The sequence below is a fragment of the Neopsephotus bourkii genome, unplaced genomic scaffold, assembly GCF_033783945.1.
Source record: "Neopsephotus bourkii isolate Nb327-2 ecotype Australia unplaced genomic scaffold, CSIRO-AGI_Nbou_v1 NB_379, whole genome shotgun sequence".
In the NCBI taxonomy this organism is placed as follows: domain Eukaryota; kingdom Metazoa; phylum Chordata; class Aves; order Psittaciformes; family Psittacidae; genus Neopsephotus; species Neopsephotus bourkii.
This window is the reverse complement of record NW_026900884.1, coordinates 172,734-200,476: the sequence shown is the minus strand read 5'-3', so window position 1 is coordinate 200,476 and position 27,743 is coordinate 172,734. Positions and strand designations below refer to the sequence as shown.

General features: G+C 38.7%; 1 protein-coding gene across 1 annotated transcript; it reads left to right on the top strand.

Annotated features, from left to right (window-relative positions):
• The first annotated feature begins 530 nt into the window (after positions 1-530).
• On the top strand, positions 531-25,867 carry HTR7 (5-hydroxytryptamine receptor 7). Its single transcript, XM_061348939.1, has 2 exons — positions 531-1,188; positions 24,566-25,867. Exons 1-2 carry the CDS (start codon positions 659-661, stop codon positions 25,314-25,316), a joined length of 1,281 nt encoding a protein of 426 aa, XP_061204923.1. The 5' UTR covers positions 531-658; the 3' UTR covers positions 25,317-25,867.
• The last annotated feature ends 1,876 nt before the right edge of the window (positions 25,868-27,743 follow it).

Below are 27,743 nucleotides of genomic sequence, written 5' to 3'. Positions count from 1 at the left end.
GCAAGAACGGCGCGGGGCTCCTACCCGGTTCCACCGGAGCCGCTCATCCTGCGGTCGTTTCTGCCCGCCCGCAGCTTCTCGGATGCCACATATATATATGTGTGTGTGTGTGTGTATACTTGTGTTTATACACACATACATATATATACATATACACACACATATTTAGGGGTTCTCGAAGCGTTCCCCTCTTGCGGCTGCCGCTGAGGAGAAGCCGGAGGAGAAACCGCCGCCCGCGGCCGCAGCTCGGAGGTGCTGTGGTGAAGAAGCGCACCCCCCTTTCCCCCTCTCAGAGCGGGAGGAGGGAGTGCGGGGCGGAGCGGCTCCCACCCTGGTCCCCGCCGCCGTCGGAGGGAAGCAGCAGCGGGTGGGAGCGGGTGGGCAGGGAGCGGCCGCAACCTCCCCCCCGCCCCGGCCCGCCTCTGCCCCCGCGGGCTGGGGGCGATGGCTTCGTGCCCACCCCCCGGCCTCCAGGGGAACGTCGCGGGCAAGCGCGGCCCCCCCGGGAGAAACTGAAGGCTGGGCCCCCCCTGCGGGCCGGGCAGCCCGCTGCGAGGGGGCGGGCGGTGCCTGGTGCCCGAGGAGGAGCTCAAGCATCCCGGGCGCCGGGGAGAGCCGGCGAGCGGGCGGTGGGGCTTCATGGCCAGCTCCCGCCAGCATGGTACTCACCCTCAACGGCAGCCACCTCTACGGTAACCTCCGGCCCTTGGTCCTGGGGGACCCGCGGGCGCTGGGCGGCGGCAGGATGATCGCCGCCGGATCCTGGCCCCCGCGCAGCCTGGCGAAGCTCGGCCCGTCGCCCCCCCCTTCGGCGCTGCCCACGGCGAGCCCCCTCCCCGCCAATGACTCTCAGTGCGGGGAGCAAATCCTCAGCTACGGCAACGTGGAGAAAGTTGTCATCGGGGCCGTCCTCTCTCTCATCACCTTGCTGACCATCGCCGGCAACTGCCTGGTGGTCATCTCCGTCTGCTTCGTGAAGAAGCTGAGGCAGCCCTCCAACTATCTCATCGTCTCGCTGGCCTTAGCCGACCTCTCGGTGGCCCTGGCTGTCATGCCCTTCGTAAGCGTGACCGACCTCATCGGCGGTGAGTGGATCTTCGGGCGCCTCTTCTGCAACGTTTTCATCGCCATGGATGTCATGTGCTGCACGGCCTCTATAATGACTCTCTGCGTGATAAGTATCGACAGGTGAGACAGCCGGCGGATCGCAACCTGCCCTGCCCCGCACCCGGAGGGGATCGGCACCCGCCGGCCCCCGGGCAGCGAGGATGGGACCTGCCAGGAGCGGTTCCGACAGGGCTCTCGTTTACCTCCCCCCGGTCCCTTGGAAATTAGCTGCAGACACGTTAAAAGCAAGGAGGGAGGAGAGAGCAAGCCTTGCGGACTCTCCTGTTCGAAGGAGCCCGCCGGAGCGGTGCGTACTCCCGCGAGCCCAGGTTAACTGGTTATCCCGCTGGGCAACTTCCCTGCCAGGATTAGGGTCAATGCATCAGAACAAACCTGGAACTAAACTTTATACGTTTACTGTGTCTCTGTACAAATAACGGGGCAGTCGTAGTTGCTTTAAAATTTGCAACATGTCTTTAAGCTGCTTTATATCCCAGCTAGATTTGAGCTGGTTCTCCCGAAGCTGGTGACAGTGTAACATCATTGAGCTCAATGGAGTTTTAGATCAGAGAAGATGCAGAAATTATACCTGTTAGGATTATATCATTATTCTAGGACAATCCCACAATAGCTCAATTTCAACTAACAAAACAATTTTTTGACAAATAACATTTTGTTTGAAGGAAAAATTGCTTTCAAATGTTTGTTTAAAAAAAAAAAAAATGCCCTCTTAAACCCCAAGTTATACTCATTGAAATTTATCTTCTTCGGAAAGATAAAAGCAGTGAAGCAATAAGGAGGTGTATGCAGACTGCAGAAGAGGATCTTAGACATGTACTTCTGATGTTAAGGCCATACCTAAGATCTCACAATCATCCATGTCTAAATTCTCCTTTGCAAAGGAAGGCTAACAGATTACTTTATTCCTGCAGGTCCCATTCTAAAGCAAGTTGCAGCCTCTAACTTCACTATTCCACAGCCTAAATCCCATGCCAAGAATTTTAGTGCCTAGAGAGAGACTGTTTTCTTTACAACTCAACACACTTAGCAGAATCGAAGAACTTCCCAGTTCTTCCTAAACTGTAGAAGTAGTTCAAGTCTGATATCCAACACTACCCTTGTCTACTTCAGAAAGTTTTTGAAAGAACTCTGCATTAGATTTCTGTAAAGAAAGTCTTTCAAAAGAACTTCCCACAGTAACTGGAGATTGTTTCATGCCAAGGAGGACCACGGTTTATATTAAATTCCAAACTTAAACTTTTGCATAAGAATCTCCTGCTGCAATGCTATTTTACCACTTGTTTAATAGCTAGAAGTTATCTGAATGCTGCAAAGCATCTTGTAGCAGTGAAATCCACATGCAGAATTTGAGTATCAAAGGGTGGTGGGTTTTTATTGTTGTTGCTGCCTTGAAATTTGCTGGTTTTTAACTTACTTAGCTTATCTACCTTCCCAATGCTATTCTCTCGTTTTCTATCCTACCTATTTTTAACGATAGGTGATTTCATTTTTCCACTCTCTCAACATAAAGTATTCCCCTTCTTTGATTTTGATGTCCATCTCTGAGCTCTCTACCTCCATCTCTAATAGCCTTTTGAAGACAGGTTAACATAGTTAAGCTTCCTTACCCAAGAAAGAACGTGTGTCTGATTCATACTGTAGCACTGGGGTAATTTAGTTTTACTCTTTTTTCATTTCTTAGCTTAGCATTTGAGGTCACTGCTGTGTGTTGAACAGGGGCTTTGACTGAACGGATCACAATGATAATTACATTTCTTGCTGTAATCTTTCCATTCTCTCTTCACGTTCCTCTCCCCCCAATACTAATAAAAGGTACAGTTATGTATTCAGATAAAAATATAACCTATTTTGAATGACTGATTTTTGTCAGCAAGTGCTAGTTTAAAACCGAATTATTCTCCTCTTCTTTACATTTCTACTTCTATCACTGAATGTTTATTGAACATGATCTCTTCGTAACTTATTGTACTGCTGTCTACTCCCTACTTGAAATCAAAATTCTGTGAATCACGGTGCTTTAACCTCTGTTACCTGAATCCATTATATAGTTAAGATAGGTGATGTCATAAATAAAGGAGACAAGCCAGCAATTCATTAGCAAAATGTCTCTACCACATGGCAATAAAAAAATTTACAGATCTCCATGATTTGTAATCCCATTTAAAAATAAATAATCTTACACTGTTGTAACACTGCTTAGTCAGGCCAAAGATTAGTTTGGGATGTACCTAATCTTTGAATAGTGAATATGTACCAGATATGCAAACCAGGGGGAAGTGATGAAAATTAAACGTGAGTGGTGAAATGTTGCCAGTGTAGCACTGATTTTAATGGTACTAACTTACCAGCAGTGGTTCTTACACTTATGCAATATGAAAGTCTTGAATGATCAGTGGGGATGATTTATCTCTGGGGGAAGTGTTGTGTGTAGTACAGGAGTTTGCAAATCACAATGTGTATAGTGTTTGAGAAGGTCATTTTCCCACGGTTTTGATGGTAACACTTGCATATATATGTATATGGTATATATTATCTGGGAGGAGGAGGTCTCTGATGATACAGCCCTTATTATCTCAGTCCAAGGAGTACAAAACCAAGGTGAACCAGAAATCAGGAAAGCAGGGAAGGAGTGAATGAAATTCACCATCCTTCAATCTGGCAGCTATTCTCAGTGCCTTTTGGATACAGTTAGCACAAGACATTTGTCTAGGGAGAAGGGTTAATATAGGGCAAAAAGGAACATTTTTGAAGAATTAGGGATTGCACTGACACCTAACCCTTTAGGACAGTTTAGGAAGCCTTTGTTATGATCCAGTAAAGTCTCTCCTGAAGGGAAAGATGCTGAGGCTGTTGCAGGCAATGCAGAAACAGCAATTAAGTTGGATATTTAAAAATTTTCATTGTTAACATCTAAGTTCTTCAGGAAACAAATATGAGAATCAGTTGAAAGTAAACAGCAGAAAGAATATTACTGTTGAATTAATCTGCTTTCTTTTTTTAACAAGTTTGTTAAAAACTCTTAGGCAAGGTTTTAACAGAAAGTTAACATATTTTATGAATATACAATAAAATATTAATATTTTTATTAATACTGCTATTTTTTATTAAACAAGCAAATATAGTTGGTAAAAAAAAGAGGCTTTGAGGCTTTTCCAAACAGGGTAAAATGGGTAAATTGAAGAGGCTTTTAAATTTGTTTATTTTGCACAAACATACTCAGCTCATGCCACAGACAGTCCTGAAATGCCAGCAGCTGGCTGGCCTATTGCATGTAGAGATATTTTGCTATACAGCCCTTGGTTGTAGATGTGTTTTCCAGCTGAATTTATCAGTTAGAAAGCTCTGAAAGATGCAGACTAGCATGGAATCTACAACAGGCTGGTTTCATTCTGTTGAAAAAAAAATAAAATAAAGATCTTTTTTTCCTAGCCAGACTCATCAAGCACTTCTCATACTTTTTAAGTTGTTTCTACTCTCAGGCTGTATAAACATTAAGCCTGCAAAGTAGATGTTAGTGTGCTATTGTGGGGATAACTTTGTAGAGGGTACAGAAGAAAGAAGCTGATTTGAAATGATCTTTTTATTATGCACAAATAACTAAATTTATGAAGATCATGAGATAATGTCCATAACAATACCAGGATTTGGACTATTATGCTCTTCTTCAGATCATATCTTTCCTTTTATTTCACAGCATGAAAATACCCATAAATCAGGGTGACCTGAGATGAGCATGTTGTTTCTGAGATATCTTTATCTTATGTAAGCCTCTTCTTTGGAAGAAGGCTATCTGCTTAAAGCAGGTCTGTCAGAGCTAAAACAGATGTGATGGAGAAACAAGTATTTCACCCTTTTCAGAATTTGTAAGGATATAACAGGCAAGACACCTTGCTACCCAGACAATCGGTATCACCCTTGCTATACTCACCACCTATGATATGAGGTGTGTAGCTCTGGAAAAAAGTAGGAGTTAACAGAGAATTTGGCAGGATAGTTGTGCACCAGTGAATAGTAGCCTTCTTTAAGCATTTCTTATTAGTGTGTTTGGGTTTTTTCTCTCAAGGTTCCACTTTTCTGGTTCTAAATTACATAAATTATACCACATTTAGATTCCTTTACATTTAAGAGTGAGCGAATAATTGGGAATTAATTATGAGGGATGAATGCAAACCACATCTTAGTGGGTGAGTGAACATGTAAAGGGAATAAATTGAATTTATACTGGTGGTGTTTGCATGCTGATTCATCATGTTCTTCTGACCCAAGATAGCTACAGAAATCCTTTTTGGAGAGTATCCATTGGATAACTGCATAAGTAGCAATTTTTAATTCAATTTAAAAATAGGTCTTTGGCTTAGAAAGTGATAAAGTAACATAACTACTCAGATACAGTTGATGAATTATAACACTTTCTCCACACCCGCGCAAGTAATGAAACACTTTTTGGGGAGCCTTTCCAGTCTGTATCTTAGCCAACAATTCACAAGTATTCCAGACTTTCATTAAATTGATGAGGGTTTAGAATTTGTATGCAAATGATACCAAAGTATCCTTGTTGATCCTGAGATTTTTTACACACAAGGATCAGTTCTCTCTCCCTCCCAGTTTGGTATCTTTTGCTGTACTCTAAGTAAGTATGAGTACTTATGCTTCACCTTAGAATATGTCAGCCCCCAAAACCTCATTTCAACTCATTTTCAGTGTCCTCAGTGCATGCCTGGGAACTAAGAAGGCCTCAGAGTGCCTAACAGGAAGAACTTGAGGCTAAATTTAAATAAAGACCTAAGCACTTCCAGTAGAACACAGATGTCTAAATTCTGCCCACATCTAAAACTGATAATGTGACCTGAAAATCCTGCCAATGATTTCCTAAGCCTAATGACACCTAAGAGCTCTGCGTGGCTTCCCATTATCTGTGAAACTCTTCTGCTTTCAGGCCATGGGTGGAAAAGCCTGCAGTCTGTTCTTCCAGCCCTGCTCAGTTACCTCAGGAGATACGGGTAGGATATATATGTAGAGACACACATGAAAAAATCCTGTATGTAATGTATTTTGGATCTATAAATACAATGGGCATCCACCTGCAATGCCCCCATGAGATTTTATTCAGTATATAGTTACACAGAAATGACTGAGGAATTGGGAAAAATCTAAAACAAATCATAGGGAAAATGTGTGATGGAGTTACTGCAATTTAGGCCTATATTGCACATGAAAGTTTTGGGGTCAATGTGGCAACTAGATCCTGATCACCACCAACATCACAAGTTGTTGTAGATTCTTTTTGCAGGGAATTTCTTGCCAAACACTTTTGCAATCTCCATTTTATTATTTACATTTAAGAGATACTACATAGATTTTTGCTCCTAAATCCTGAGAGGAAGAAGTTGAATTGGAAGTTGAACACCCAGAAACACTGGGGCATTTTGCTGTACTAACATGATCACACTTCTTTAGGTACCTTTCTGTGGCATCTGCAGACTTATTCTCCATGTCAGACAGGCAGCCTGCAAGATGTGCAGTTACTTACACTGCAACCTGGTACAGGCATAGCAAACAATGCTTTGTGACTAGACTGCCAGATGTGAGTTAAGGGGGCTCCTTTAAGCAGAAGTTTTGTCCTTCTGGAGCAGGAACAGACATAAAATCTGAAGTCTGATGTGTCTCATGGCTGCTGTAGTGGAGGCTGGCAAAATTTGGGAAGCTAGAAAATGTTTTACATTATTCTATTGCTGTAACATATTGGATGCTTTTTAGTAGTGTTACTGAAAGGGAGTCACAGAAGATGCAAGCTAATCTAGAGGTGGCAGCGAAAAGGTGATTGTGATTGGTAATGTTCCAAGGTATGTATGAATGGGGAATTACAGTTCAGTCAGTACCAGGAGATTTGCAGTTAACACCACATTTACATGAATGCCTTTTCTTAAAATTCTATGTTGCACTTTCCCCCCACATTTGAAACTATCTTCTGTTTGCTCCTACCAGGGTTTAACACTGGATGAGTTTTCAGAAGTGATTTTGGGGTCTCTAATTCTTGGGGGTTCATCCAGACATTTCAAAGGAGCCTGATAAGTCAGAGGTAAGGGAACATTAATTCACATTTTTGTCAAGCAGGGCATTCTGGAGACATTTTAAAAGTGATTTTGTTTTCCTGTCAAGATCACAAAAATAATTTCTGTAAGTGAGGTGGGATCTGTTTCGAGATTCACTGGAAAAACACAATTCTAGAGGCACACCTCTTAGTTTTAGAACAGAGCCTTCAGACATATATCCTAAGATAAATCACAGACAAATACATATCATACTGGCACGATGGTGTAGTGTAAACTGTGTACACTGGCATCAAACTGTATTTTTGTAGAGTGTTCATCTTGAGCTGAATGAATATCATAGAACAAAACAAGAAAGAAACTGTAGTCATTAGACCATGTTTGAAACAACATTACTATATCACTGGTAGCATGCTCTCACAGCCTTCTAGAGGAATAGAAATGAAACAAGGAACACTCTTTGAATTTTCTGGAATAATTTTCTCTAAAACTTATTTATAAAAATTCTTGTAAATTGTATAAGGAAAGTATCTTATTTCTTTGAAATAAATCCAGTATTATTTTTACATTGTGGTAGAGTTTTAAACATTTTATCAGACATGTTTGTGGCAACTTTTGAAACAGAACATCCCATTTCATCTATAGTTGATATTGTACATTTAGCTCTGCCCTTCAGCTACAAAGACCTCTCTTTTTTTCTCTCAGTATATCACACAAAGATCTGGTCCTTCCCCTGTGGACTAGGAAATCTGAAGAAAGAGCTGGCCACTGAAGGTCTTGGATGAACATGAGAAATTACTGAGTCTGCCAAGGTGCAGACTCAGACAAGAAAGACTGGGGATCAAAATCACAAGTTTTGATACCTGGCTGTATTAAGCACGAGCATCATAAAGCAATGCTCAGTGTGGTTTTGTCCTAAGAGTCACTGCTGTTTGTAAGGTAAGGGTAATTTCTTTCAGCTGAAAAGCTAATAAGTTTTAGCTTTTCATGTTGTACTAAATACCCAATTATTTCTAAAGGATTGATTCATAGTATAGCTATTCCTATGTATACTGAAGGTAGAAAAAGCAGATGAAAGTTTTTAAGTGAACTTTTACTACAAAGATTAAGTTTTCCTTTCCAAAAGACTCCAGTAATTATGTCATAGGGAAAATTTGTTTCTATTCTGTTTGAACTAACATAACAAAACTAAAGTGTGGCAGCTTTGAATTTCTTCTTGCACCTTGCTGTTTACTTAGGAGGCTTTACATAGAACATGCAGATTATCTGATACATGTATGTGGTTCTGTGCGTATCAGCATGTGTGCTGATCAGGTAGTGATGCACCTGTAACAGTAAATAAGTTTTCTGGGTAATGTACAGACATTTTGTAACAGCACCAGTTGTTCTAATAACACGCAGAACTGAGATGTGCAGGGAAATCAAGTCAGACTACATTCTTTCTGTTTGCTCTTTACTATCAAATTGTGAGCTAGGACAAGAGACCACTGAAGGGGTTAACATTGTGGACATCTATTTCACCACAAAAGGGTCATGAATGCTTTAAAAAAACAACCTAAACCATAAAAACAAGGAGGAAAATTACAAAAATGACCTTTTTAAAGTAAGGAGAAACTAGGGTGAAGTCTATTCTTAGAGGTACATTGTGTCTTGATGAAAAAGCTGGCAGCAGAGTTTTTTCCTGAGATATACTAAGGAAATGGGTGGTTTTTTTGGTACTGTCAAAAACTTGAAATAAAGTTTTTTTAGCTTGTGGAGGTTATATAACCACAAGGAAATTTGGTTATTAATTTTTTTTTTTTTACATTTTTTTATGTTCCATTGAGGAGACTATGGAAAGTGGAGGTAGAGCCATATGTAAGATAACACCTTTTTTCACATTGGTTTTTTGTAGGGTGCGACATAAATGTCGTCATGAATAAAACCCATAAAAAACATGTTGTGATTGTCATGAAATGTTTCAGATACACAGTACCATTTGCCAGAATAATTTTTTGTAGCATTTCTCCATGTGGGTTGTTAAATTGTGTTTATTTGCTGTAAGCTGACATTTAACAAATAGTCAAAATTCTAAATCAATTAACAAAGAGTGTTGTCTGGCCACAAATTACTTGGAAATATTTATATCCATGACCCAAAAGAGCTGCTGACAAGATGCAAAGCTTTTCTTTAATAGTCTAGTAAGATGTTTTGATGCTAAAAATAGTACAGCTTTGGCTTTAAAGACTTAATTTTTGCGTTTTTATGTACTGCAGTTTTCCTTAAAAAGTCTGCATTTGCAGACCCACTTCTCAGCACAAGCAGTTTTATCAACAATACCAATTGTAATCTCTCAAGAGTGTATTGTGTCATATTAAAAAGCTATTTTTACTACATGAGTTTGGCAGAACACGATCTTAATTGTTTTTCAAAAATAATTGGAATTAAAATAGCATAGTGGATGTTTGCTTGTGAATTGGACTTTAACATTTCCAAAGACTGTTACTTAACAGAAAGCTTCTGCACTTCTGCCTTAGTGTTGAAATGAAGGGGGCATCTTATCAAATATCTGAAACACCTGCACTTTGCTGTAAGCTCCCTGCGCTGTCCGTGAGCTAGCTCTGGTGATTCATCCCACACTGATGCCAAAGTTCTGCTCCTAAATTTAAATGCACATTTGAAGCTGTCAGCCTGGCAATAAGAACTGATATTATTGGAAGCTGTAGGCACAGCAACAAACCTTAAGTATTTCAGCCTTTATCTGCACAAAGTTGATGCCACCACATCTTAGAACATCCTTAGAGTTGCTAATTTGCTGATGAGAAAAGCAAAGGAAAGACATACTCACTGAGAGATGAGAAGATCTTCCTTCCACAAATGCCACTTATTTCACTGCTTTGATTTGTGGTGTAGCACTGTAAAATGAACAGAGAAAAGAGGTTTGGGATTCTTGATAATCTCCATATCCTGCTATCTTTAAAGACTTTGGAGGACGAGACAGTCTATCATCAGCTGTATCTCTCTCTGTTTTAGCACAAAGGTATAGCTCTAAATTCTGGGGAACAGAAAAAGGCATTGTAAAATAATCCCCCCCTACACACACACTGAGCTTGAGAAATGGCCATCTGTGGATAACCAGTAGTTGAATCTGGCCTCAAATTTTGTCATTCTGTACAGAAAGCCCAGTGAAAGAGGGCCAGAGACTCCTTTCCTGGCAGGAGAAAAGCAAGACTGTTTCTGTAGATTGGATGTTCTGGTTTTGTGCCTGTGAAGTTGGCAGTAGCAGTTTGTGTTGTGTTGAAATTTGTTCTATATTTAAAAAATATTTATTGTTGCAGATTTTGTATGCTTTTATAAAGGAGGAAAATCACAAAAGATGTTGCTGAAGGGAAAGAATTTACTGTAGTGGAAACTTATTGCGGGCAGGCCCTCATTGAACAAGACAAAGAGGACACATTACCCTGGCTAATCTTTTTTCCAGGTTTCCTGGTCTAGGGATCTCTAAGCTTGGAGCTGGCTTTGCAAAAGTAGACCTGCTGATGTCTGAAATGGGGTGTAGGGACTTCTGGATGTGGATTAAATCTTATTGAAGCAGTGAGCTGGAAAAATCCAGATACATGGAATTGCAGTCTGGCAGGTCTGAGCAAAACCCAGCAGGTTCAAAGTTCATTCGACTACAGGACTGGTTAACTAGAAGGAAGTAGTGACCATTTGCCCATTACTTCTTCATTCCCAAACCTGCTGGTGAAAATCAATAAATATTATAACAAATGAACTATTAAATACTGTGGTTATGAATGGCTGAACATACAGATTTTACCCACTGCAATTTGGGGTTTTCTGCAGTTATTTTTCATGCTGAAGTGGACATCTCTCCCCTTCAACCTTCTCCTTCAGTTAAAGGGCACCTTGGGCTGTGTATTTATGTGTTCTGAGGAATTGCAAGGGGAAGAAATATTTGTAAAGTAATATTAAGTTCCTACCAATTTTCTATTTCCAGTTTATAGAGGAGAGCTTGATCTGACCAATTTATTTATTGAAATTAAGCTCCAAAATTTCACTGAATAAGACATTTTCCTTAGAAAATGTCAACAGGCAGAAGGATTACATGGGAAAGAATAACTTGGAACCTGGAGGATAAGTATGCTCTAAATAAGTATGTTAAAGTGAGTAGTTAAAGTGAGTACTAAATGCTGGATGTGGTGGCTACAGTAGACCTGACAGTCACTGATGTGAAAGACGATGAGACATGATAAACAATATCTTGCTAAAATATCAAGATAAAGCAGACAAATAGCTATTTTTATAAGTTACAGGGAAGGAATTACCTTAACAGCTTTTGATGCACACCTGTTCTCGAAGTCTTTGTTGGAGAGGGCTGTAAATAACATTTTTCTAAAAGGTTTGTGGATTGCAGATACGTGGTCTGATCTAACCTCCAGGCTTCCCTCCTTGATCACTTCCCCTCATGCTGTGCTCTCTCCAATCCGCTGCCTCTCCTTCCAAACCAGGTTGTGATTTCTTCCTATGATAGGACCTATTCATATTATGAAGCAAGATAAGCTTTTACTTCCATAAACAGCAGGCCACTCCAGAGTCTGCAACTTTAAAAATGTACTGGTATTCCAGGGGATCAGAATGGGAAGATCTGTTATTAAAATATTTTATGAAATTGAGATGATTTTGCTAGATTCTAATTTTTTTAAAGTAACACAGAGTTATTTTCTGGTGATGTCATCTATCGATACTTCAGAACAAGCTGGTTCAGTTCATTTGCTTGTATGTGAAAAGCAGGGTTCAGTGTACCTTTGTGTTTCTAACCAGTCAATTCATGATAAAAAACAACCTTCAGATTTTTTCTTCGTGAATTTCAGAATAAAGGCAATTTGAAAACTTTCCTGAAACACAGCACTGCTATGTACCTGTCAGCATGTGACTTTGAGCAGAGGTAGCTTATTCTTGTCATGCTTTGACTAGGGTTATACTTAGTTACTCGTACTCTGGAAATTCATCACAAACTCCCTGTGTCATATTTTAGACAGTTTGGTTGTTTGTTGTTTGCTGTTTGGGGTTTTTTTCCAATTGACTTAGCCTTACAAAAATTCTTTTATTTCTTTGCTGCTATTCTCAAGTAAAACATCACTGATCTAAGTTAGTCAGAATATATTGGTATTTGAGGAGATACAGGGTCATTTTTCACCTCAGATTTCTTTATGAAACAGAATTACGTACATGCTTTGGCTGCTTTAGTACCTCAGTTACAACCCTAAGTTGTCGTTTCTCACTTTTATTCTGTTTGTGGGTTTTCTTCTTGCTTTCATACCTATTAGGATCGAGAGCTCCTTTGTGAAAGGATCATGCTAGTGAAAGCAGTATTTTATTCTGAACTACAATGGCAATGTTTTAAAAACATTTTTCAGGAAAGAAGTCAAAGTAAACCCCACAGTGCTCATTTTGTAGGAACAGTAGGTACGTCTGGCTGACGTACCGGCAGGTAATATAGAGAAAACCCAGACTCTATACCGACTCCCAGTGCAGCAGAACGTAACAAAATGTTTGTGTGATTTTTGACAAATTCAGATCTGCCTTCAGGCCAGAACAGTTATGAACAAAGCCAAAAATGTCCAGGTAGATTAGTTCTGTATTGGGATTCACCCATAATGATGATATAGGTGTTCCTTAGGGCTCTTGCAAAATTGCTGTCATGGAAAAGCAGAGAAGAGTTTGGACCAGGTCCTTCCAGTATCTTTCCTGTCTCTTCAGAGAATGGAAGTGAAAGAAGGGGGAGGATGCAAGAAATATTCTAGAGGGACTTGTTCCTTAGGTATTTTTTTCTGGAGATATTGTGTCTAAATTGTTTGTATTCAAGGAAGGAAGTGAGGGGACATAAATATCACCACATTTAAATAGCTACTCCCTGTAGATACTTTGTTTTAATACAGTGGTATTATCAGTTCAATGAGCTGTGCGTTTTCATTTCATTCACCACTTATACTGTGGAAGTTTCTGAAATGCTTCATTTAATTGTACTAAAGACATCAGTCATAATTTTCTAGTTAAAGTTGTAGGAGGCTTTCATTTTGAAACACCATTATAACTTTCAAAACAATTCCTTTTAGGCTGATGTATAGTGTCAATCCAAGCGTGACTCATGTAGTAAAGCTGGAGAAAATCACCTTAGCCATTTCTACGTTATTGGAGTCTGACGAGAGTTTTCATTTTAAAAAAGGCAGTTTTTCATAGCTCTGAAATCAAGCCCCCACACTTTTTAGCTGAAGCTATCTGTTAGCATAGCTTAAGCAGCAGCACAAAAAAAGAAGCCTTGTGATGCAACTAAAGCATCAACCTTGACTTGTGATGACCCAGTGGTCAGGGTCTATAGGCTTATTTTGTGCTTCTGGGCAGGCCACTTAAGCTGTATCTAAAGTGACAGCCTGGTGTGCTCATGGCAAACACAGATATTCAGGTTCCCTGATCACAGAGGGAGCTGCAGAGCTCTCTGGAGCTCCTAGTGTGTTTAGGGTTTCTTCTGCAAAAAGCAAGGGTCACAGGAGGCCTGGGTCTTATGCCAGGATGGAGCCAGGGAACAGCCAGTGTGCTCAGCTGGGTGCGGAGCCTCTATGTTTTTGTGTTGTTGAACTGGACATCCTTGCACTGCTTTGTCAACCTCCTCCTCCTGAGAACCATCTAAAAGCTTGGTGTCCCATCCCCAACACGAGTCTCCAACAGTCATTCTGAGAAACTCTCCAGGCTGCCTCAGCTGCATCCATGCATACATCCTCCCATGGGTGTCTGCCAGGTGTCTGCCAGGATTGCAGTGCCCTCTCTGAAGGTCCTCCTAGAGTCTGCTCATGCTTCATCTTCTTTGTAGGATATGCATCCTGGGATCCACCTTGCTGCCAGTTACAAAGGGTCATTTTGTGTGTGTGTATGTGTCTCCACACGTGGTAGAAGGTTGTAGTCTGAGACACTGGCCAAAATATGGGCACAGATCCTGTGGGTTACCAGCCTGCCTCATTGCTCACCTAAGGTGTGTTTGTGCTGGTGTCTGGCAGAGTACAGAACAGAGAAAACACACTGCAATTTTTATTACAGCCTATTTGAACGACTGCACAGCACAAGATGATCCCAAGACTGAGGTACGTCTGGTGGTTGTCTCCTGGCATGTCTGCTTTGGCCTGGCTGAAGTCAGCAGGCTGGCCTGGAATCACAAACACTTGCCTTTGCCACAGTCAGGACATGGGAGGGCAAGAGATATGAGATTTGTAATTAAGTTGTGAGTTTGAGAGCTAAACCCCCTTCTGAAGGCAGTAAAGAGCTGGGGGAGGGATATGGTAGAAGTGCTGCAGACTGGCAACACCCTGAAATCTGCATTGGCCTTGACAATAACCCTGGAATGAGGGACAAGAGGGGTAAGATGGGAGAAACCAAAAGAGAAAAACATGAATTTTCCAGTTCTTAACCTGCAAAATTTATTCTTCTCCATTCCTCTATTTTCTTTTGCTTAGAGACTGCCTAACAGATTAGGAATTTCATCTCTGCTGGTGCTTCAAGAAACCGTATCTTTGCTTTAAGTTATTCTCCCCCACAGGAATGGCAAAGGTATTCCTTTCAGCAAATATCAGTTCTGGAGAGCTTCTGCTGCTGGGCAATTTGGGTTATCCTGATGACATTCAACTCCCATATTTTTCTGTACTGGTTAGCCCATAGGACCAAATAAAGTTCAGGAACTTATCTTCAGTTGTATAGGTGGCTCAGGCCAGTGAGCAAATGAATCATCTAAACCTTTATATCCTTTAAAAATGTAAGCATTCAGCAGAAGACTATAGTTAATACCTGTCTTCTGACAGACTGTAATTGCCAGAAGGACTGTGAGGTTTATTGTGCAGGAGATAGAAATGCTTGTGAGTAAGGACCAGAACATGAGATTAACGCTTCAGGAACTAAGGTCACCATAAAAACGACTTCCTGTGCTAAGGCATTCCGCCACAGTTTTGTTATTAAAAAGAAGAAAGGATAGAGGTATGGCATTTTCCACCACTGCCTTACCAACATGAACATTTTTACCCCACACCCAATCTCAAATGAACATTGCAATTCTATCCTAAAATAAAGCTTTTCCTATCTTAGTCTTCTCCTATCTTAGTCTTCTCAAATAGTATCAGAAGGTTAAACTATCTTCTTTGCCCCCTCAAAAAGGGACAAGGCATCTTGTAGTGACAATAAAATGAGATACTGCATCATACACATAAAGATGAAAAAATAGTCACATAAGACAGGCACCTGAATATCTAATTACATATGACATTTAACTAGATATTCAGGTGGGTACAAGAATTGATGTGATTCAAATTTGTTTCTCTGAGTCTAAGGTATTTTAGAATAATAAAAAGATACTCAATATAGAATAAACTGAAATGTGAGTTTTAAACAAAATAGCGTTTTCTGATAAAAATCACTATATTGAATATAGCAACGAAGAACTATTTTTTTGCTTCTCCTTTTTCTCCTTGACTGATGAAATGACTTGACAGCTATATGATATATGAGTGCAAGTTACACCAAAGGGTATGAAGCTGTAACAGTTTATGAGGGTCTGGCCTGCACTTAAGAAGTTTGTGTGTATACTATGATGAATTCCATAAAGAATTTTTCAGTGAAAAATTGACATCTTGCTTAAAAAAAGGACGAGAAGCCCTTCTCTAGGGAATATTTCTGAAATGTAGTAATATGTATTGTGAATTGTATTTCATCTTATATTCTGATTAATATAGTTTTTGCTTTTGAAAAAAAAGGAGAATTTACGAAAAGCCTTTTGGCTCTCTCCTCACTCCTCCCTCCACTTCCCCCCCCAGTTATATCAATGTTAGATAAAGAGAGCTTTCAAATAATCTAGGGAAGGGGGTGTGAAAGGTCAGAAGTGGGTAGTGTGTCCCCTGACACAGTAATAAATTTTATTTTAGAAAGCATGAAATTGTTTTTCATTTTCCCTTGACCTTGCACATTGTTGAACAATGTAAAGAAAATGGATTCTTCCTATGTGTGACTTGCTGAGATTTAGAGGGCTTTTGAAGTGATACAGATTATCTATGAAGAAGTGGGATGAGAAGCACTTTGAGCTCAGTATATAATTAATCTTATTGCACTCAGTAAACAAACCACACTTATATACAGGAAACCAGAGATGAAGAAATCCACAAAGATGGAGTTCAGACATTCTGAAAGATTTTTAAAATAGAAAGTTTTCCATTACAGTGTGCAATTTAATTCTAAGTACTTCACTGACAAACCTTTTCAATTTTCAGATGCATCTATATTCTAGGAAGCTGGTGAAGGATGCAATGGACTGAAATCTAGTTCCCTTCTAATATTGCCTACCTTTACACCATTTATGGTGAAGACAGAAGACAGGAAATATACAGGCACTGTTTTTTTTCTTCAAAGACAGTTAATCAGAGCTTTTAGTTTATAACACAAAGTATTTATTTGGGTAATTGCAGAATATTGGCTAACATTGAGGCAGTGTTGCAAGATGCACATCAGCAATTACATGTTAGGATCTTTTCTTCCAAACAGCATATTATTTGTAGTGGAAAACCAAATGAACAGTTTTGTCAGAAAGCTAAGAGCAAGATAGTGACTGGTGACAAATACTTCAGCAGTCATGCAATGGAAAAATAAAAGTCAAAGCATGAGGACAGGTAAAATAAATTTGCTAAGGTCTGAAAGAGGAATATGGCTTCAGAAATTACAACTAAGATAATGGAAGTCGAGTGGAAAGGCGTTGCACATCTCTGTCTGGTAATACATTTGTCACGTATTTCTTAGAATGAAAGTAGATTATATCCCCCCATCGATGGGATGGATGTCTTAGATGAGTAAGCAAAAATGAAGAGGGAAAATACAGAGCTAAGAGAGAAATAGAACTAAGACAGGACAAGAAAGTGAAATAAAAATAGAATGAGTGAACTAAAAGAATGAAAAATACAGAGCTAAAATAAATTAGAAAAATATGAAGTTGTGAAGTTACGCAATCTGAGAGGAAAAAGTACGGAGAAACCAAAAGAAATGTAAGAGAAGAGAACATAAAATTCAACAATGCAAATTACATTCTTTTAGATGAACAGATATTTAATTTTGATTGACTCAATCCTCCCCCACTGCCAGGAAATCCTACACTTCTCGAGCTCTATCAAAAATAACCCCCTACAATGATTTTTGAGAAAAAGAAAAATCAATTCAGAACTTTTACTATGTGCAATAAAAGTATAGTACTGTATTCGATATGTACCCACTAGAACAGTTGGAACAAATGTCTTCCACTTGTAAAAAGAATTTAAGGATGTATGTTTAATTGAGAGCAAGAAGGGGGATAATGGAAAGTGTTAACCTTACTGAAAGCAAAACAAATATCATTCTAATTCTTCCAAGTATTCAAATTAAATTATGGCTATTTCAATACTAAGAATAATGTTGAAATCGAACGAAATGTGAAGCATAAGCACATTAAACAGTAGACACCAAACCACACATTTAAGTTCTTCCATGATACTGCATTCACCATCAACTGAAAAGGATGAACCAGAGCTTTAGCCATTTCTAGCAAATGCAGTTAAGATGTGGAAGCTAGCCACTGTGCTAGGGCTTTTTATAAACTTTGTAATGATTCACCACATAGAAAAGATGCAACATTTAACTAGATGGAACACAAACCTAGTTGAACAAAGTATTTTGTATTTTTTTCTCCACTGAATAAGGGTTTGATTTTGTCCACTTTGCTTTCTCATTGAAACATTGAACAATATTTAATGGTTAGGTTTTGAAGTGACCTAATTTGTATTCTGAAAGATGTCATATATGTAATGAAATCAGTAAATTTGTTCACTTCTGGAAAGGAGAAAGAGTATTTTACTGCCTCTGAAATATCCCCCTCTTCCCAGATTATAAACTGGCAGTTACCACAATGTAATTTTGAGGCCAGTCTGTATTGTAGAAAGGCAAGTGTCAGTACTGTCACACAATGATTAACAAGATTACTTTTCACATCATAGCACCGCAGTCATACGCTGTAATGCTCATGTCTCAGCACTTAAATTTTTGGGTTTCTTTTAATGTTTCTATCCCTTTACTTCCATGTCAATCACTTATATATGTAATGGGAATAGTATTTCTCTGATCAGCTTGTATACCTTAGTCTACTTAAAAGCATGTTTGTGGGACAGAGCATCTTTTGCTTAGTGTAAACACAGTATCTTTGTAAAGAAGAGAACAATTCTGTTCTCTAAATTTCTGTTAGGTGGTTCCATATAGTCGTAACAGAAATAACGATGCAATTACCGTTTCAGCTTGTTACAGTTACATTAATGTATTGTTTAATATATCAGAGTATAAGAAATAAAATCGGCCTGGGTCAATCACTATACTAGGGAGCATATTTCTGAATGCTGGATAGCTTTTAGGAATGTCATCATGCTCCTATTCTTGTGGAGTGTCTCTTAATGTTGCACTGAGTTAAACAGAAAAATTCTGAAAGATCATGAGAGAATCATAGCCACAGAAGGAATATCTTTTTCCTCAGAGTAAGTTGTTATTGTAGGTGAATCATTAGACAGGATTCTATATATGTGGGTTGGCAAAGAAACTAATACAAGAAGATATATACTGAATCCAGAAAGCTGCTCTATTAGAAAAAAGAGCACAAAAGCAAAGAAGTAAACATTTTTGTATCTTTGAAATAAAACAGCTTTATGACTATTTTAAAATACAAAAATAAGAAGAGGTTAAGAGCAACTTCTAAACAGATGGTAAGTGGTAACAACAGTATGTTGAGGTTCCTGGTAGAATTAGCTATAATACACATCTGTATCATTTCCAGTACAATGTTTCTGGTTCTGTTCCATAATGTGTTTCATAAAAGCAGAGAGTGAAAGATGCTAATTTAATTGTTAAGTCAGGTCAGTGAATTCTGAGAAACTAATGCAGACTAATTAGAACCGAATTCTATCTGCCTATTACATACATGAAGACCAGAGACAAAGGAATTACATGTGTGTGCTTCAAAAGTGGTACAAGTAATGCTGATGTCATGGTGCATTCAATTTGTTACTGAGTGAAGCAAGAGGCCTCAAAACAGTTTTAATGCTTTTAGCTGTTAGGTTTCCTATTACTTTGTGACTTTGATCACGGTGAGCTGCAAGTCCTTCCACTTCTTTATCTTTCAGACATATAACAGAGATTATAAAGAAAGATTTTGGACACAGGATCCCAAATTGGACCATCCTATGGCTATTTTCTTTCTATTGTTGAAGTTGCTGCTGTTAAGAATCAGTTAACTTTCTGGATATTTCAAAAGGTGCAAGGACTAGACCTATGTCAAAGTTTCCAATGTAGCTATGAGCAATTCACCATTTTTACAGCTTAAATATTGCAGCTATGTTTAGCTTCTGCAGGGAAAAAAAAAACAACAAACAAAAAACCACAAAGAAAAGGAAACGAACTATTCTACTGCTGAAAATAAGTCAGGTTCATGGCACACACAGAGAGAAAAGTCATTGCCTAGCTGGCCTGAAATGTAACCATGCCTAGCGCTGCTGGTATTTTTTTTCCCTTTTGGCATCTTCTTCTACATCTATAGAATTACTAATCAATTCAGCAACATGGAAAATATTCCTGAAAAGTTCTTCTAGTAGATGTTAAATAACTGGCTATCTGAACACTCTTCACTCTAGTGCAGACAAAATAAACTACTCATCACAGTTTCCTAGCTTAGAGAATCAAGTGAATCTATTTAGGAGAAAAGAAACAGTATTGAACCTTTCATATTTTTTAAATACAGTAACATCTAGTGGTACACAGCAGTGGTCCAGTTTCTACTTTGATAACCACTGTGCAAGCAGTAACAGCTACCACAACAAGCAGACAGTTAAGACAAACATAAATGGGACAAGAGAATACAAAGAGTCACAAAGAGATAAAATGCTGTGTCAGAAACAGATACCAGGGTCAGTGGATGCTGGTTCATTCTGCCATATACCATTCTGCTTTCCATATATATTACATCTTAACACTTGCTGTAACATTTAATGTATTAAGCATGCTGCATTAAGAAGTGCCTCTGTGATCTACAGTTCAAGTGACAACAGAAACTTTTTTTTAGCTCTTTTGGATAAAAACTAGTCTGTGTGGTTGCTCTAAAGCTAAAGCATCAGTATAAAAAAAGTCAGAATGAAAAAAACCTACAAACGGAATGATCTCAGGAGCAGTCCTATACAGTTATAATGGGTTTATATTAAATTGCTTATACAATTGCTTGTCCTTAAATGGTGACAATTTAGAGGTACTGGGAAAGAATACTGGATCACAGGAGAGCCAGATTTTTATTGAGCAAAAGGAAAGAAAGGACTTGTTCTTTTATCTTTTCCACTGTTGGTGTTTGCTGGGTGAACGTGGCAAATGGCAATCATGTACAATAGCTGATGATAGCACCCTGCCAAGGAGGGAGCTCTTTACCTACCACCTACATGTGAAGAGAGCTCCAGAAAGAGGATGGCAAGGGATAACTTTTCCTTCCTAGGGCTGAACATCCTTTGTGCACCTCACACCTGAACGGGACTGAGGCAAAGGGGGAAATTTTTTATTCCCCCAGCAGAGAAGATACTGAAGAAATCGTAAGAAACCAACCCAGAATGGGGGTATACTTGTGTGTATAAACACGTGTTTAAAAAGAAATTTTCTCTGTCCCTTGCCATTTGCTGCCTTTTTTTATTTGTGTTGTCTTCTCTTGTTTTGAGCTCTTTGAGCAAGAGGCTGTTTTCCAGATTTCAGTGATGTAATACAAAAAGTTTCTCATCATCTTTTTGTTGTAGTACCGCTAGATACCTGTGCCATGTTCTCCCTTCTCATTTTGCTCCAGTCATCCCACAGTCTTTTGTCTTGGAATGGCTGCAGGACCATGAGTGGAGTATGCCTTTTGCTTCCCATAGTGTTGCCTGACATGCCGTAGGATCCTGCACTTTGGTGTTGGCCCTACACCATTAGGCAATGCTGAATGAGGAATGCCATTACCAGTTTATAAGAAAATTAGGGCTAATGCATATACAATATTGTGCTTTTGAGGAGTAACCTAGATGTGGTCCTTGCTGTGGTGGGTGTAATAGGGATAGATGGCTTGTCTAGCAGAACCATATACTCAAGAAACTCAGAGGAGGAGGAATAGGAAATAGCATTGCCCTTCTTTTGCAAGTGAGAACTGAGGCACAGTTTCTTTCCCACCAAGATGGAAATGAACATCTGTGGCATATAAAAGAAACAAATCTCAGAATAACGAGTCTGAGACACTTCTTTCTTGCGGGGGATATTTGAGATATATCAGGAAGTCTTTTTAGGGAATTTGACCTCATTTGTTCGCAGCAGTAAGGTCTTAAGGTGTTACATATTTTTGAATGATATCTGAAGCTGAGATAGATTTGCCTTTAGTAATTTTTTCGGAAGTCAGTAATTACAGATTAAGCATTACAAAGCATACTTTTTGCAATGAATTTCACATAATAGTTTTGAAGTTCATTAATCTATTAAATCTTGGACACTCTAGTGTATTAGACAACAGTAGTGATTTACATTATTTTGAAGTTGCAAGTTTTCAAGGGTAATGGGTTTCGTATGTAGAGATAAAAACATAGCACTCCTTCATTCATGCCTGCTGACTTCTTTGCTCTGCTATACTACATTTAGCAAAATGGATAAGGCAGAAAGGATGCTGGTGTATTTTTATGTTAATTAATGTATTTTAATTTCAAATAGCATTTTTGAAGCTCAGATAGCTTCCAAAAAAGTGGTGCCAGGGCAAAACTAATGAATTTCAATTCTTTTCAGTATACTTCTGATTTCATGAATTTTTTGTTATGTTCTGATGCATTAGAATGCATCAGCAGATATTCAGAGTGTGCACAAATCTGATTTCTACAGAAATCCAGTTTAACTTTTTTAGCTACACAATAAAGCTTAACTCATGTTATTTTTAATGACTAATTGGGTAATTGCTAGAAAAATACATACTTCAGGAAGGCAGGCAACTTTTTAAAGATTTTTTTTGAAAATAACACATTGTAAGTTACAAGTAATCTTCCTGCACAAAGGATGTTCAATTGTTTTATACCTAAATTGTGGTGTTCTCAGACAAACGCGTGCAACTCTTGTTCCAGAAGGACTGCAGCTAATAACTTACCCTTGCTACAGTTAGATTACTTAAAGCAGTACAATGTAGCCCTTAGGTAATCAAGACTCTGAAACTGCTCTTCTACATATTGGAGTGCCTCGGAAAACTCAGCTCCTTAGGAGCACAAATGGTTTCAGCTGCGATGCAGTAAACCAGACATTTCCGTGGACTCTACAGAGTGCCCACAGTCTGCAGAGCTGTTCCAGTGACTACATTCTAATGCTGATGGTGAGGGGCACAAGAAGCAGCCTTTTATAATAGAGTGGTCCATGTATTGCACTGCTCTAAAGTCAGATGACTTTAATACTTGTTTTTAGCTTATCGCCCCACTAGGCACAGCTTCACTGGCAAAATTCTGGCCTGCTGTAATGCGCTTGTGCACTCTGTTGAGAATAAGGCACCCTGTCTATAAGGAAGATGTTCTTTGCTGTGAGGGTGGTGAGGCACTGGAATGGGTTGCCCAAGGGAGCTGTGAATGCTCCATCCCTGACTGTGTTCAAGGCCAGGTTGGACAGAGCCTTGGGTGGCATGGTTTAGTGCGATGTGTCCCTGCCCATGGCATGGGGGTTGGAACTAGATGATCTTAAGGTCCTTTCCAACCCTAACTATTCTATGATTCTATAATAAACCAGTTCTGTCCTTTGTGTAACACTTGCCAGAGCAGTAATATAAAATCAATGATGTTTTTGAGACAGATTGCTGTTACCCATCAGAAGAGACCGTGAAATGATGCTCCTTCCTACTTCCAGAACTGTAGCATACCTGGGGGCTTGTATAAAGCAGCAGCACTGGCCATAATTTACTGCATTGCAGTAAAATCAACAATGCGGCATTCTGCAGAGCCAGGCAAATACTCTGATTTGATTTGCTAGATGAATAGGGAAAAAAATGGTCAAAAAAAAAATTTTAATCATGTTACTATGTATCTTGTTTGTAACCCTCCTAAACCTTCACTGTGTAACTAAACACTGGTAGCTCTTGAAACCAAAATTTTGTCCTGAAACATAATTTGAAACCATTTCTGTTACAAGTAACAAAGGGAATTGCACTGATTTTTCTCAAAATTCTTTCTGTTGGGGAGAGGAAAGAAAGAACAATTTGAGAAGTTAACATTAATTCATACGTAAGTTCCAGCTGAGCAGAAACCAACTTTCAAAGTAAAAATGTTAGGTGTAAAAATAAAACCATCTCTAATTCCATCTAAGAGAAACCTCCCATAGGTAGAGAAGCATTAAAGACATTTTCTGTATTTAAGAGTAAGCACAGATTTAAGATATTGCTGTCCAGCTGTAAAGGGCCATAGCACTTTTTAGTTTTTAATTAGAAACCCCACATAGTTTAAACTATCACAGCTTGGGAAAAGTAGAAGTTGTGAACTGATTTTTTTTTTTTCCCTATTAAAACTTGACATTTTTTAAACATATTTCTTGCCTTTTTACTATTTACTACCCAAAAGTTAGCTCCTGGGAAAACTCTGTGTTTTCCCCTGTCCAAGGACTTCTTGAACTGACAGTGTAGTAGATTATTATTTTTTCTGTAAAAGTTTGAACACTGAATAAATATAATTCCTTTCTAATAATATGATGATAAAAAGAATTATTGTAGTATTGAAATAATTTACTCTTTTCACAAGGTTGCAATTTGATGTTCCCATCTGAAACATAAAGGTAAGAAAGACAACTCATCATCTCAGTTTAGTGGCAGGGATCTTCATAACTGTAAAATAGGTAAGAAAAATGAAGATGATGCATGCTTGTTTTAATTTAGCCATGTATTCAATACAAAAGGTGGTAGGCTTTGTGGAGGAAGCATTCATCTATACTCCCAAGATTTCATATGTTAACCAAATAAAATTTTGTTTTCAGAATTTCTTTAAAAGCCAAAAAAAAAAAAAAAAAGAGTTATCTGCATGAAGATTGTACAAATTCATTAAAATCACAGTGTGTTATGGCAAATGGGATATTTCCTCCTAGAATAAAAGACCTTATATACAGGATATCAGTATACCGAATAGTATTATAAATCTTAATATGAAAACCACATTATTTTACCAGTTTGAAATACATGCAAACAGAGGACTGAAAAATGTAAAATAGAAACCTTAGCCAAAGGTGTTTTATTTTAAGGCAGTCTACATGAAATAACTTATCAGTTAACCACTGCACTATATAGTAACTCTACATTATCATTCTAGGTACCTGGGAATAACAAGACCTCTTACGTATCCTGTAAGGCAGAATGGGAAGTGTATGGCGAAAATGATCCTGTGTGTATGGCTCTTATCGGCCTCAATCACTATACCACCACTCTTCGGTTGGGCCCAAAATGTAAATGATGAAAAGGTTTGTTTGATCAGCCAAGACTTTGGCTACACCATTTACTCCACAGCTGTTGCATTTTATATTCCAATGTCAGTGATGCTTTTCATGTACTATCAGATTTACAAAGCTGCCAAGAGGAGTGCTGCTAAACACAAGTTTGCTGGTTTTCCCCGTCCGGAAAAAATAGAAGGGATTTCTATGAATGGAGTTGTAAAACTGCACAAGGAATCCGAAGAATGTGCTAATTTTTCACGACTCCTAAAGCCTGACAAGAAAAACATTTCCATCTTTAAAAGAGAACAGAAAGCTGCCACTACGCTTGGAATTATTGTTGGGGCTTTCACTGTCTGCTGGCTGCCCTTCTTCCTCCTCTCAACCGCCAGGCCCTTCATCTGTGGTACAACATGCAGCTGTATCCCACTGTGGGTTGAGAGAACATTTCTATGGTTGGGTTATGCAAACTCTCTCATTAACCCTTTTATATATGCCTTCTTCAATCGGGACCTGAGGACAACTTATCGCAACCTCCTGCAGTGCAGATACAGGAATATCAACCGGAAGCTATCAGCTGCAGGGATGCATGAGGCTCTGAAGCTTGCAGAAAAGCCAGAATTTGTTCTGTAAGGTCATTCATCCTTTACTATGATAATTTATTGTTTTGTCACGTTAGCTTTTCCCCACAGATTTGAAAGAAGAGTTGTGGGAAGAACCAGGCTTATTGAGCACTTTTAAGGCAGTCATCAAGAAAATGGAAGGTAGGAAGATTAGTTCTTGTACAGCCTGCCAGTCCTAGAGAGCCTGGAGAAACAAGAATTTGGGTGTAAGAGGAACACCAGAAAGGGGGAGGGTGCAGGATGTTTGAGTTGCTAGTGAGGAAAGACCAAAGTTTGTCTAAACTGTTTGTTTGGCCCTTAGCCCCAGACAAATTTAGAAGGTCTGAATGTTGGATGCATTTTGTATCCTAGAGATTTTTTGTTGTAATAAAGGCCTGAGAATGGTGAAAAGTTCAGTATAATTCATTGCTTTCCACTTTGTTATAAAAATAAACCATTTCATAAGAAGCTGGATCAAAGAACGTCTATTGCTTAGATATACTCTTCATTATAAAAGAACATATGTCCATTAAATGTTAATTTACTGGATTGTCTGAAAATAAAGTACTTTGTGAAATTTAATGTTGCTTTGCCCAGCAACTATGGCACTGAAAGAATGTTACACTCCCAATGTGAATATAAGAGTATGAGTAAAGTCACATGGACCAACATCTACTGCTGCATGCAGTCACGCAGCACAATTAGGTGCAGTGTTACTATGCCAATCATACCATGTAAAGATCTGTCCTATATTTCTAACATAACATAACAAATGTGCCTGATTACAATTTATTTCAGGATCTGACTGGTCTTTGCTCATCTTTTCTTTCTCTGATTCTTTTGGCTTTATCAGTTGAGCTGTTCTCTAATCTAGATGGAGACTCTATCCATGCTCAGGTCATTTCTGTTGATATACGGCTAGACCTTGTTCCATTTCAGTAGTTAATTTACTGTCTATTTGAAAGCTCTTCTAGCTTCTTGGGATTTCTTTCCTTTCTGAAGTCAGTAAGGAAAAAAATAAGACTTTATGGCAGTTGGAGAAATCTGGGCTTACAAACTGATTCTGGTCATGACTGGTTTAAGATTGTTTAAAGCCTTGCCTTGTGTAAGAATCAAAATAGTTTACTCTTTCTAATTCAAGTTGTTTCCCCCACCACTGCAGCTCATTGAAGTATTTGATTCTACTTCTCCTGACTTTGGTAACAAAGCTCTTCCCTCAGTGGAGCAGGGTCAAATATTATAACAATATTTATATCTTAATTTAATAACAATAAGTGCATTAATTATATTAATATATCACTAGAAATATATTAATATAAAATGCACTGATTATGTAATAGATTATTGTAGCAACCTCAAATAATAATAAAACAACTCATAAGAACAAGATGCTTTTCCTGGACCAAGTTTGCACTGCACACCATGTTCCAGATAAAGCACAGGTGAATAAAGTGAGTGAAGTATGTTTCAGAACTCAATCTACTTTTTCAGAAATGAGGACACTGATGAAGAGTCATGTTTATTATCAGATTGCCTCAGCAGCAAATTGCACTTCAGGATAACTTCTGCCCCCACCTTCTCAAGTATAAAGCCAAAATTACTTAAATGAATTTAATAATGTTTCTTTCAACTAAGGAGTGAGAAGTTTGCCCAGACTCCTTGTTCAAATCACACAGACATCATTGCAAACACTTGATCTTCTAAGTGGCAGGTACATAAGACCTGGATCGATGTGCTGAGCTATGTGTACTGAAAAAGACTTAAGCCATTTTAAGTGTATTTGTACACAAGGATACATACAGTAGGAAGTATATTTGGCCTCATTTTTAGAGAAGGATCATAGTTTTGTAACAGTAAGAGGTAGGCCATATCCCACCTTTCAAAAAGTTGTCTGAGGAAGTTTCATATTGGTTTGCAACTGTCCAGTTTCTTTTAAATATTCCAAAAGTACTATGCTCAGTAGGATGAGAAGAGATTGTGGTCCAGAATCCTGCAAGTTCTGTAGTACGGAGCAGAACTCATCTTAACTCAAGCATACGTTCTATATTTGACATGTTTCTAACTGTTACCTATCAGAGTAGCATTTTTTGAGTTCCTAACATAAAAGGAATTTTCACAGGCCTTCTGTAATTTATTTTTTTTCCCTATGTGAGGATATATAGGAGAATATACAAATAAATGTATCTGTGAAGATTCCAAGTGGTCTTGTGAAACTCTGAAGCTGAATTTAGAATTCTGGCCAGAAGTTTCAGCCTTTTTTATTCTGCAGGAAAGCGAGAAGTTATCTTTCCTCCAAATATTTTTTTTTTCTTTTAAATGAAATAAATGTCTTATGAGTCAGAAATTAGCATTTACCCAGCTGTCACTAAAGGTAATTGCTTTCCTTAGGGAAAGCATCCTTCAGGACTCCAGCTCTCCTCTACCATCTGTTTCAGGTAATGAGAACCCAAGAAAGAAC

Coding starts and splice junctions, on each gene's coding strand:
- HTR7 (XM_061348939.1), top strand. CDS start 659: ATGGTACTCACCCTCAACGGCAGCCACCTCTACGGTAACCTCCGGCCC. Junction 1,189..24,565: donor TGCGTGATAAGTATCGACAG/GTGAGACAGCCG, acceptor TTATCATTCTAG/GTACCTGGGAATAACAAGAC.